The 13465-nt window shown below is 42.4% G+C and overlaps 1 protein-coding gene across 1 annotated transcript in view; it reads right to left on the reverse strand.

The window, feature by feature from the left end:
- Positions 1–13465, reverse strand: part of COL5A2 (collagen type V alpha 2 chain) — a 184145-nt gene that overhangs the window by 11776 nt on the left and 158904 nt on the right. The window contains 9 exon segments of the mRNA XM_038422277.2: positions 5210–5317; positions 6048–6101; positions 7866–7973; positions 9622–9675; positions 9816–9923; positions 10280–10333; positions 10520–10627; positions 11787–11894; positions 12466–12627. Of these exon segments, the coding sequence (XP_038278205.1) occupies positions 5210–5317; positions 6048–6101; positions 7866–7973; positions 9622–9675; positions 9816–9923; positions 10280–10333; positions 10520–10627; positions 11787–11894; positions 12466–12627 (864 nt within the window).

Here is a 13465-nt window from a genome sequence, read left to right on the forward strand (position 1 = left end):
TGCATGGGCTGAAATTGTGGAAAAGCAGCATCACGTGCCCATAACCTCAGCTGTGCAAAATACAATGCCATCCACAGCCTCAGAAACAACTCTAACATCATAATCAAAAAGGCTGATAAAGGAGGTGCTGTCGTCATCATGAATCAGTCAGAATATGAAGAAGAGGTAGCTTGGAAGCTCTCCAACACCACTTTCTACAAGCCATTACCCTCTGATTCCACTGAGGGTTACCCAAAAGAAACTACACCATCTGCTCAAGAAACTCCCTGAAAAAGCACAAGAACAAATCCACCCAGACACACCCCTAGAATCCCGACCAGGGGTATTCTATCTGCTAGCCAACATCCATAAACCTGGAAATCCTGGACTCCCCATCATCTCAGGCATTGGCACCCTGACAGCAGGATTGTCTGGCTATGTAGACTCCCTCCTCAGGCCCTACGCTACCAGTACTCCCAGCTATCTTCGAGATACCACTGACTTCCTGAGGAAACTACAATCCATCGGTGATCTTCCTGAAAACACCATCCTAGCCACTATGGATGTAGAAGCCCTCTACACCAACGTTCCACACAAAGATGGACTACAAGCCGTCAGGAACAGAATCCCTGATAATATCACAGCAAACTGGTGGCTGAACTTTGTGACTTTGTCCTCACCCATAACTATTTCACATTTAGGGACAATGTATACCTTCAAATCAGCAGCACTGCTATCGGTACCCGCATGGCCCCACAGTATGCCAACATTTTTATGGCTGAAATAGAACAACGCTTCCTCAGCTCTTGTCCCTAATACCCCTACTGTACTTGTGCTACATCGTTGACATATTTATCATCTGGACCAATAGAAAAGAAACACTTGAGGAATTCCACCATGATTTCAATAATTTCCGTCCCACCATCAACCTCAGCCTGGACCAGTCCACACAAGAGATCCACTTCCTGGACACTACGGTGCTAATAAGCGATGATCACATAAACTCCACCCTGTACCGGAAACGTACTGACCACTATGCCTACCTACATGCCTTCATCTTTCATCCAGACCACACCACACAATCCATTGTCTACCGCCAAGCTCTACGATACAACTGCATTTGCTCCAACCCTTCAGACAGACACAAACACCTACAAGATCTCTATCAAGCATTCTTACAACTACAATACCCACCTGCTGAAGTGAAGAACAGATTGACAGAGCCAGAAGAGTATCCAGACGTTATCTACTACAGGGACAGGCCCAACAAAGAAAATAACAGAACACCACTAACCATCACCTTCAGCCACCAATTAAAACCTCTCCATGCATCATCAAGGATCTACAACCTATCTGGAAGGATGACCCATCACTCTCACAGATCTGGGGAGACAGGCCAGTCCTTGCTTACAGACAGCCCCGCAACCTGAAGCAAATACTCACCAGCAACCACACACCACACAACAAAACCACTAACCCAGGAACCTATCCTTGCAACAAAGCCCGTTGCCACATATCTATTCAGGGAACACCATCATAGGGCCTAATCACATCAGCCACACTATCAGAGGCTTGTACACCTGCACATCTACCAATGTGATATATGCCATCATGTGCCAGCAATGCCCCTCTGCCATGTACATTGGTCAAACTGGACAGTCTCTACGTAAAAGAATAAATGGACAAAAATCAGACGTCGAGAATTATAACATTGAAAAACCAGTCAGAGAACACTTCAATCTCTTTGGTCACTCGATTACAGACCTAAAAGTGGAAATTCTTCAACAAAAAAACTTCAAAAACAGACTCCAACGAGAGACTGCTGAATTGGAATTAATTTGCAAACTGGATACAATTAACTTAGGCTTGAATAAAGACTGGGAGTGGATGTGTCATTACACCTGTATTTTCCACTGAATGCATCTGATGATGTGAGCTGTAGCTCACGAAAGCTTATGCTCAAATAAATTTGTTAGTCTCTAAGGTACCACAAGTACTCCTTTTCTTTTGCGGATACAGACTAACACGGCTGCTACTCTGAAACCTGGAGTAATTCAGTTCACTTATGTCATCCTACATTTACACCTGCATAACTGAGCAGAACTTGGCCTTTAAATATCTATGCCGGATCTGATCAATAAGCAAGGATGTACAAAGGTAATTCTCTCAAGTACTTGTAGTATCTGAACTCCAAGCAACAAGAGGAATTGTTTAGGATGGAATAAGGGGCTATAACTAGGCATAGCGGACTGAAATTCAAAACAGGAAAAAACGGTTACCTACCTTTCGTAAGTGTTGTTCTTTGAAATGTGTTGCTTATGTCCACTACATTCTAGGTGTGCGCGCGCGCCCACGTGCGTGGTCGTCAGAGACTTTTGCCATAGCAGTATCCGTAGGGCCGGCTGTGGAGCCCCCCTTGAGTGCCATGCTCAGGCGTCTCTATATGTCTACGCCCTCTCAGTTCCTTCTTGCCAGCAACTCCAACAGAGAGGTAGGAGGGCAGGTAATGGAATGGACATGAGCAACACATCTCAAAGAACAACAGTTACGAAAAGTAGTTAACCGTTTTTTCTTCTTCGAGTGCTTGCTCACATCGATTCCACTCTAGGTGACTCACAAAAAGTATCAGTGGAGCTGAGCTCAGAGTTCATTGCAGCTAGCCAGATCCTGAGAGAGGGACTCCTTGAACTTATGGAGGGAGTCCCATAAGTTAAAATTGTACCCACCCAAGATGACCTGGTGGTTCGCCACTCAGAATTGCAGGCTGGCCATTGAATACATTTTTCTCCCAAAAAGGTCCAGTCTTTTGGCCTCTTTACTTTTGGGGTTTGAACTAGTGTGCCCCTGCTTGTTCTTTTGTTGGTCGCAGAGACAACCAGCGAGCCCGGAGGTGGGTAAATACATACTCAAACCCTTTGGCCAAGACAAAGTACTTCTTTTCAGCCCTTTGGAGGTGGGAGGGATGGATAACGGAGTTTTTCAGAGGGCTTTGGCAATTTTCAGGACCCCGTCATGCACTGGAAGTGCAACACATGCTTGGGTAGAGGCTGAGAGGACTTGAACAAGGTGTCCGTCTTCTCAGCCATCTGTTCCACTAGGCCCAAGTTCTCGATCACCCATCGAAGCAGAGCCTGGTGTTCCTTAAAATAGCCTGGCAGGCTGGCCCTTGAAGATCCCATGACTACCTCATTCAGGGATGAGGACTGTACCACCAGGGGAGACTCCAGGGCATTATCCCCCATGGGGGAGGGGTTTTTGGGGTGAGCACTGTCTCCTCTACCCTGACCACCAAGCGGGTCTCACGCACCGATCCCAGTGCCGCCAGCTGTTGCTCCAAGGCAGTGGCAGATGAGCAGTGCAAAGGGGGCATCGTCATCACCGGCATGCCCCATGCACTCCAATAGGGCCATGGCGCTGGCCACTGGCTGTGCTGCCAAGCTGGCGCCATAGAAGTTGATGCAGCCTCAGGTGCCCAATCGTGCCAGTGGGGTCTTGGCAAGGGGCTGAACTGCCCTTCTGTGCCAGAGGAATCCCCTTATGGTGACCACAGTGGGGCCATCAACGCCTGTGTCTGGCTGCTGACCGTTGCCACCAGAGACCAGTGTTTGGAGTGGGAGGATCGGCGCTGGTATTGAGAGAACCGGGGCTGAGGGGAACAAAATCATGATGGGGAGCGCTCCAACATTGCAGGCAACCGAGATCTGCGCTGAGAGGACGACCAGCAGGAAGGTGAATGGTGCTGGTGGAACGGAGACTGGCACCTCCCCCAAGGCGATCCGCATCAAGATGGCTGGGACCACAATCTTGGTGCCAGTGACAAGCACCAGATAATCTGGGCTGCAACGCCAGAGATCTGCGGAGAGGAGATGGAGAGTGCTGCCTTATCTCGGGGGATCGGTGGTGCACCACTGCCCCCTGAGGTGTCTTAGTGGCTGGCTTGTCCTTGTAGGGAGCCTTTGCCACTTCCTGCAGCGTGGGCAGAGGCCTCTGCTCTCTCAGTGCCAGGGGAGCTTCGGAAGGCATTGATGCTGTCAGACATTTGGGTCCACTACCGCTCCTGGAGTTGGTGGTGGATCCTTTAAGGGGCTAAGTACCCCAACCAGGGGAGGCATGTCCTCGTGGCTCCGGAGTGGGCAGGGCAGCCCAAACTGTGTCCTTTGCCCGATGCCCCATGATTTTTCTTGCCCGGTGCCAGAGACCAATGCTTCATTTCTTTCGGGACACTGGAGAAGGGGGTGCGCTGGGCACCAAGGCTGAGGTATTAGGCAGGTCTTGGGAGGATGACTCAGAAGCTGAACAAAGGGCAACTTCCATGAGGATAACCTGCAAACGAATATCCTGCTCTTTCTGAGTCCTGGGTTGAAATTTTTTACAAATATGACACTTGTCCTTCATATATGATTCCCCCAAGCACTTGAGGCAGCTGCTATGGGAGTCAGTTACAGGCACAGGCCTGTTACAGTCCACACAGGGCTTAAACCCCGAAGAACTTCTAACTCCTAACTACACTTAACAACTACTTAACACTAACTACTATAAACAACTATTTACAAGGCCCTAAGACTCGAAGTCAGAAGAGACGAAAACACTAGCCCTTGCTATGCAAGGAAAAGCGCTCCAACTAACCACCATGTGTGGTAAGAAGGAACTGAGAGGGTGTAGGGCCGGCGGCTCCTGATATACTGACACATAACCGCATCACTCAAGGTGACACAGCTGGTCCTACGGATACCATTAAGGCAAAAAATCTCCAATGGCCGCGCAAGTGGGTGCTCACACACCTAGAATGGAATCGACATGAGCAAGCACTCAAAGAAGAACTATTAGAATCAATATCAGAAGAAATTCTCTAAGATTTATGAGGGTGTAGAACACGCTCCCTGGGGAAGTGGTGAAAGTCCCATCTCTGGAGTCATTCAGAACTAGACAGGATAGCTCACTGCAAAGTGTATTCTAGAGAACTAACTAACTTAACTAGCACATCTTCTCTTTCTCTAACTTCCAGAGTAGCTTTTGATGGAAACATCTAACATACTATATTTCAGTTCACAAATGTCATGGCTAAAACCCTATCATATAGATTATTTGTGGAGTTATAAGTATTTAAGAAACACTAATCTGTGATTAGGCATTACTCATAAATCTAAGATCAATTTGACAGAGTGTTCCTATGAGTTTTAACATGAGAATACCAGAAGGCAGCTTATCTCCCCAAATTCCATGAACTTACTTCTGGACCTGCTTCTCCTAGACTTCCTCTTACACCAGGAGGCCCCAGTGGCCCATGTGGTCCAGGACTTCCATCTTTGCCTGAAGGACCAACTGGACCTGGAGGGCCCTGAATAAAATTAGAGAATTAAAGATGGGTTTTAATACAAGCACATTAGCCAATTTACTAAAATGCCTTTTATATTAAATGTAAATAATATCTCCTCCTGAAGCAATCCCATGATTTCTGAAAAGTAATTAATTTAAAAGTAGTAACTTGGTTTTTGTCTGACGTTTAGAAGGTAGCTGAATTTTACTATATACTGGTACTTCTGAATTTCTCCAGCCTTATGCCATAGAGCCAGACAGGAGGGCTGAAGGCCAGAGAACAGCAGAGGGAGTTGCCTGCTGACTTCTAAGATGGAGAGTCAGAACCACGGGCCAGAAACGACTGAAGGCAGGGGACCAGCCAAGGGCTTATCTGATGATGGCTCCACGTTGTAGGGTTGGACGCTGGGGAAGAGTGTGAGAGCCAGTGGGAGTGAGGGATGCTCCCCTGGTGAGGATGATCACCAAACAGGGAGGTTGTGGGGGTTCTTGCTAGGAAGAGCGGAGTTGTGCTCCAGCTGTGAGGTGTGCAGTGGCTGGGCAGACAGAAGATGACTAACAAGTATACGTCTGTAAAAGTTTTTGCTACATCAGTTATTAAACAATAGAATTTACCTCAGTGAAAGAGAATAAGATAACCATTACATGAAGTTATTTTAGGCTAAGATCAACAAACGTCATCTGCCTAACAGTGAACTGTAAACAGAAATTTGATTGTTTTCATACACTTATATATAACACAATGTACTCACTCTAGGGCCAAAAGGACCTGGAACCCCAGAACTGCCTTGTTCACCAATGGGACCCTAAGCAGAAAAAATTATATTTTATTATATTTTAAATTCAACATCCAATTATCTTTAAAGAAATGTTGTGTAAACCTAAAAAGCTATAATAAAGCTTAGACTTGAAATCAGACGTTTTCAAAATCAAAAGTTTTCGAAATCAAAGGTTTTTAACCATCAGAGGAGTGAAGTTTTGGAATAACCTTCCAAGGGAAGCAGTGGGGGCAAAAGATCTATCTGGTTTTAAGATTCTACTTGATAAGTTTATGGAGGAGATGGTATGATGGATAATGGGATTTTGGTAAGTAATTGATCTTTAAATATTCAGGGTAAATAGGACTAATCCCCTGAGATGGGATATTAGATGGATGGGATCTGAGTTACCCAGGAAAGAATTTTCTGTAGTATCTGGCTGGTGAATCTTGCCCATATGCTCAGGGTTTAGCTGATTGCCATATTTGGGGTCGGGAAGGAATTTTCCTCCAGGGCAGATTGGAGAGGCCCTGGAGGTTTTTCACCTTCCTCTGTAGCATGGGGCACAGTTGACTTGAGGGAGGCTTCTCTGCTCCTTGAAGTCTTTAAACCATGATTTAAGGACTTTAATAGCTGAGACATAGGTGAGGTTTTTCATAGGAGTGGGGGGGTGAGATTCTGTGGCCTGCGCTGTGCAGGAGGTCGGACTAGATGATCAGAATGGTCCCTTCTGACCTTAGTATCTATGAATCTATGAATCTATAATGGTCAAAGTGAGCCAGGATGTGCCCAGGAAACATATGTAGCAATTTCCCTCTGAGTTCTCAATCGTTGTGCACTTTTAAGTCTCAATGTATTATTCTCTTTTGCTACGGTGACACAAAAACAATGGTTATCAGTAAGATAATTAAAGTTTTTAACACTAGTACAAATCTATAGACAAAATTATGTCTGAGGTTACATGCACAGAAAACCTTTAGTTTGGTATTGTCCAATATTAATATGGTTGGCAAAACAACAAAAGAAAAAGAGGAACCAGCCAGAATCTTTATCCAAAGCTAAAACCAACTGATGTGATTCTAAATTGGGAAGAAGTTTCGGTTTGGTTGTTTGCCTGTTTGTTTTACTTTTGCCTTTTGCTGAGCATTTTGCTGAGTTTGCTTCACTGATCACAAGAACTACGACTGCACTCAGCCTCTGCACAAGGACACTAAGAGTTGAGCCTCTAACACATGCAGGGCCAGGTGCACACTGGTTCATGCTATATAATTTTGATAAAGCAGAACTGCTAACTAATGCACTAAAAATACTGTGGCATCAGCTGTGCATGGAACAAATATCACAAATTATTTATAATTACCAATATCAAGAAAAACCACACAGATTTCTATCTTGTGTACAAAGTTACTGCTTCTTAAATGTTACGTTCTTTGGGGAAAAGAACCATGTTTTTCTATATTTTTGTATATTCCCGAGCATATTTTGTATGCTAACATTAATATTAATACCAACGCTTACAGCAGCAGTAGCATGCAGACTGCTCAGGTTGACTAACATGAAGTTAGAATTTGCATAAATCTACTTGATGGATGTGGAACAAGAAGTAAATTTAACAATTTATTGCATTTATATTAGCAATGTATAATATATATATTGGAAACTACAGACAGCCAGGGCACCAGAGAGCGGCTATCTGGAAAGCATATTTATTGTAATACACTGTGCAGATTTTCCCTTTGGTTCATTTTTAATATCAAAGTCTTAACAGATGTGTTATTATTCTTTTCTTGCTAATTAACTAAAACAACTTACAGGAGGACCAGGAAGACCTTGAAGACCAGTGAAACCTCTATGACCCTTCTGGCCCCTGTCACCTCGGTCTCCATTGTCACCTTTGTCACCACGAGGACCTTGGGGACCCTATAGGTACAAAAACAGTCAAATAGATGATTCTAAACTAAGAACAAACCTTACTTTGCTCTGGACACTAATGTCTGACACTGTTCACTTCTAAAGGCAGAAAGCAGCAGGCCATGTTTACATATTAGAAAATGCCATGTACCTAAATAAAATAGAGTTGGTTACAGTAAAATTAGTCTTTACTGTTTACCTATCTATTTCATACATTCAAAAATACTGCCACTAAGAATAGTAAAGATATTATATAATATTATATACTTATATCAATATTCATTCCATGCTTGAAAGTGGGAAGCACTGTTATGGAGAGGACTGAAATTTAAGAGTAAAGATGACCTCCATATGTTTGTATTTACAAGCCTGTTTTTTCAGTATCAGGAAGAAAGTGTCTCCACTTCTCACAACTAGCTACATACCCAAAGGCTCCTGCAGTCTATATTAAGGTAAACTTACATTTGAAACATCAATGGGATTTTTGCCTGAGTAGGGACTACAGTATTTGGACTTAAGATGCTCAAATGAGTTTGTTCCATAATTATTTAACTCCAAGATCTTGAAACGTTTACACTTTTTAAATTGGTTAAAATCATTCAAAATATTTCTTTGGCTTACACTTTTAATATTACATTTTCCAGTTTAAATCTCATGCTAGTCTAAGATCAGTATTTGAAATTTATAATAATTTCAAAAAGAAAAGGAGGGCTTGTGGCACTTTAGAGACTATCAAATTTATTTGAGCATAAGCTTTCATGAGCTACAGCTCACTTCATCGGATCCAATGAAGTGAGCTGTAGCTCATGAAAGCTTATGCTCAAATAAATTTGTTAGTCTCTAAGGTGCCACAAGTCCTCCTTTTCTTTTTGCGGATACAGACTAACGCGGCTGCTACTCTGAAACCTGTAATTATTTTCAGTAAGTTTTAGATACTGAACAATCTACATCTTGAAAACAGAGTGAACTTTTAGAAAAAGTCAAGCATTCTCTGCTTTTCCTTCACCTATGTCTTCTGATTAGAAATGTCAAAACTGGATTCTCATATTTGAACCCTCTTTGAATTTTGGGGGTGAGAGCCTGAATCTTGGTTCCAAGCCTGAACTCCTATAACAACTTTGCCTATAATCAAAAACTGGAAGTCATATATTTTCAGCTCCAGTTCAGCTGCAGCAAAATTTCATGATATTAATAAGTTTGTTTCATGAGAACAGCCGATTTTGTAATATTTCTGCCATTTTAGTCTGAAATCTTGAGAAAACCACATGATATTTCAGCATCATAAAATTCTAACCTGAATCCAAATCCTGATTTGACCTCACACTGTGAAACACAAAGCCTAGACCTAAGCTAATTCAGGTTCAAATACCACCTACTTGGCCACTCTCTGTTGCATCATGCAAGTAAAGAAAATGTGAAGCTTCTTGTTACCTCTGTTCAGTCATGTTTTACAGACAATGCGCTGTCATAGTCAGCCAGTTGGAGATCTAAAAGGATTATATAACTCAAAAAATGTTCGCTATTCATTAGGAGTCAGCTCTCTAAAGCTCAAGTCATTATTCAGGCTTCTAAATCTAGCTTTTCTTGCCCTTTTGGTAACATTTAATGTAAAAATAATTTGGTTTGGGCAATAGTAAAGCAATCGCACGGAACTTACAGGCAAGCCTCGTTTTCCAGCACGACCAGATGGACCCACTGGACCCCGAGAGCCCTGCATGGAAATGCATGGACATGTTACAGGAAGCAATTCAGCATACCTTTATAGCACATCTTTTCATGGAATATGTCCAAAATAATAATACTTCCATACATAAAACTAGTAAAAAAATCTGAAATAAAATCCTTACTTACTGGTTCACCTCTTTGCCCTGCTTCTCCTGTAGGGCCAACTGGTCCTTGAGTTCCTGGGCCACCCTGCACACCTGGTAAACCTGCAGGTCCAGGTTCACCACGATCACCCTACAAATCACCACAATTTACTTACTGTGTATTTAAAAAATGAGACCAGACTACATCAATAGACTTTTCCATCGCTATGGTTTAGTAAAACTATTATGATTAGTTGGAATATTCTTGCTGTCAGCTCTCAAGAGAGAGCTCCCATGGGAAGGATTATTTTAGCTAGGGTTCCCCAGCTTTGAAATCTGTGTCCTCTTGCAGCCCATCAGAGTCCTGGTTTGGGATTAGAATGTGGATTTACCACAAGCTCTCTGTCTGGGGAACCCTAGAAGCCATGCAAGGTAAAGAATCTGCCACAGACCCAGAAAAGAATAGAGATTGACAGCAATGGCTTAACACTAATAATGTATTCTTACACGTTCTCCAATAGCTCCATCTCGTCCAGGAGTACCATCATTACCAGAAGGGCCCTAGAAGTGTGAAAGGTAAAAATAGGACCATGCTTAGTTAACTGTGTGAGTTGCAGGGAACAATATTATATTTGCCCAAGATGGACTAGAAACTAGCAGGTCTTTCCCAGCTCTAACTTCTATGTCTCTAGACCATAATTACAGCAAGTCTGTTACTTTTGCCTGTTACTAGGCCACAATACTTACTTCTGGACCAGGTTCACCTACTGGACCAGTGGCACCTGCTTGACCAATAGGCCCTGAGGGACCTTTATCTCCTGGTGGCCCTGTTGAACCCTGTTTTCCTGGTGTACCCTAAAAAGATAAGAAATACCTTATCAACCATGTAATGTAATGAAACAAAGACAACTCAATAGAAAAGATTGCCAGTTGTTAAACTTTATGGTTATGAATCCAGTCTTAAGCACTACCAACATTTGTAGCTTTCAAAACTTCAGGATGGAAGAATGTGTTCTAACAGATTTTGATTTGTTGTATAGTATTAAGCAATTTAATTGCGCTTTTAAAATTGACCAACCAACCTAGTGGAGTAGTCTTTTATTGACTAGGAACTGTGCTTTGAGGTCAGCAATTCTGATTGGAGCTTTAAAAGGACCAGATCCTTTGTTATGTTATGCAAGTTCCATGGTGGACTAACACTCCCTGGATTGTTGGACCAACTGGGAGCCTAACCAGCCTCCAGCATATCTTAAAGCAGCTTAAACACAACTGTTGGCTTGAACCTTTATTGAGCCAGACAATCCATCTCCAGACCAACATAATTTCTGATTAGTAACCTTCGGACAAGCTCCGGTTGTGCTTGTAAACTGCTTGTATAGCTGCATAAGCAAGTTTCTCTTGAATGCCATCCCCTTTAATAATCACTACACTAAAGGAGATGCTTTTTTCTCCCCTCACTAAGCTTTCAAAATGTATGAATTCTACAAAGAAAAAAACCAGAACTTTTGGAAGTTCTAGAGTTCACTGACAATTGTAACTACTAATTACGTGGTATGGATCCATTGCTCACTGCTTAGCAGAATTTCAGCTTGCTCAAGCGATTTTCTTAGCCTGTAATATCTGGGCTAAAAGACAAAAGTCAGAATGTTCAGATTTGAGTTCTTATTTGGGCACCTAAGTGAATGGTCTGATTTCTAAAGGTGCTGATGCCTAATAAGACGTTCCTGATTTGGAACATTTTGGCCAGAAACTTCACTACAACTAAAGATTCCCTTTTAGCTCAGATGGACAAGGTGTTTGTCTGGTGGGTTCCATTCTGCATGCCATGTATGTGTGGTTTAGTTATTAACCATACCTGTAGACACAATGCCACTGATTCTTTACACAATTAAAACCCTCTAATATTGTCCTGTTTGTGTGTAGGAGTTAGGAAGAAGGCACATAGTATGACAAAGATGAGCAAAATACTTCAGACAGTGTTGCTAGGTGAAATATTGACTTCATTACTACTCACACCAGGGCCAGGCAGGCCAGGCATGCCTCTCTCACCTCGCTGACCTGGCATACCAACAATACCTCTCTGACCAGTAGTTCCAGCTGGACCTGGGGGGCCATCTGGGCCCTGAAATTGACAAAGAATACGTAGAACAGGGTTATCATAATTTTCAGAATCAATAACAATAATAATAAGGCCAAATCTCTAGAATTTAACTTAATCTAGAAGGAGTTACCACGATAGAAATCTCTTTTTTACATGAAGCAATATTATGACAATGTGCACAACTGTTCGGTGATGTGTTATATTTGCCATCAGGCCTAAAATGTCCAGACAGGACAATGTGTAAAATTAACTCCAAAGGTCAAAGGAGTTAAAATGCAATTGGAAAATCCAGTTCAAAGAAAACATGAATAAAAATGAATGTTTGGGATCCACTAAGAGTTGTTACTTTTACATCTGAAATGTGCACTGGGTGTGCGCGGAAGGTGCAAAAGGCGACATGACGCAGAGTGTGGAAACTCAGAATATGCTATAGAAAGTGAAAGTGCATTAAAGCTACATTCTGTATGGAACATATGCTGTGCACTTGTAGATTCTATTCTTGTTTCAAGAAAGTACAAAGGCTGAGCATTTCAATTAATTTCATTAAAAAGTTGTGTGACTAAAAAGCAAATATAAAGACAAAAGCACTTACAGGTTGCCCATCTTCCCCTGAGTCTCCTTTGTCTCCAGGGCCACCAGGTGGCCCAGCTGGTCCTCGATCTCCCACTCGACCGTGAGCACCTGGATCACCACGAAGACCTGGAGGGCCTTCTTTTCCTGGGTCACCAATAGGCCCAGCAGGCCCCGGAGCTCCCTAGCAATATTAAAAGACCCCAATTACAATAGATTTCTGATCAAATCAGGACTGGGTTCTGATTAACTAAAAATATATGAGTACAAAGGAAGGACCAGAGTGTGAACATAATGTTATCATATAACAGCTAACACAGTGCTTTCTCTTTAATAATGTGTGATAAACTCCCAAGACTTGCAAATGATCTCCAAGTTTCATGCCTTACTCGCCATTTGGATTCCCTCCTCTAAAGAAGGAATTATTCTAGCTAGAGCTGGACAATTAGTGCCATAAAATTCCACAAATATTCATTCAAAATTTCTCCACTCACACCAGTGATAGCATTTTGTATCCATTTTTCACTCACTTTCCACAGACGTAAATTATTTTGATGCCATTGAACATGACCAGTTCTCATTTTTTTAAAGTAATTTCTTACATTTATGTTATGTCTTTCATCCCAAAAGAGCCCAAAGTAACTTATACATGACAGGAATTAGATCAATCCTGGGAATTTCCCTCTTTAAGAAGAAAATCTAAAATGGCAGTCATGTTATGGGAGGTCTGAGGGATAACATAAAATACTGAGTTTGTGCATGGATCCCCGACATTTCTTCAAAGGATGGCAAAGTACATTCCTGTTTACACAGAGCATATGTTATATTAACAAATGTGCTTTGACATCACTTCCCTTGTTCCACTGCATGTGACAACCACAAAATGAACTTGAGCAAATTTGTTATTTGTCATTAATACACACAGACAGAGTCGGATCCTACTTTGTCAAGCCACACCGGGGGAAATTACATGTAATTCTTTAACCACAGTGTCACTGAGAAAAGTTTAAACATAAGATGCA

Source organism: Dermochelys coriacea, chromosome 11 (assembly GCF_009764565.3).
Source record: "Dermochelys coriacea isolate rDerCor1 chromosome 11, rDerCor1.pri.v4, whole genome shotgun sequence".
Taxonomy (NCBI): Eukaryota; Metazoa; Chordata; order Testudines; family Dermochelyidae; genus Dermochelys; species Dermochelys coriacea.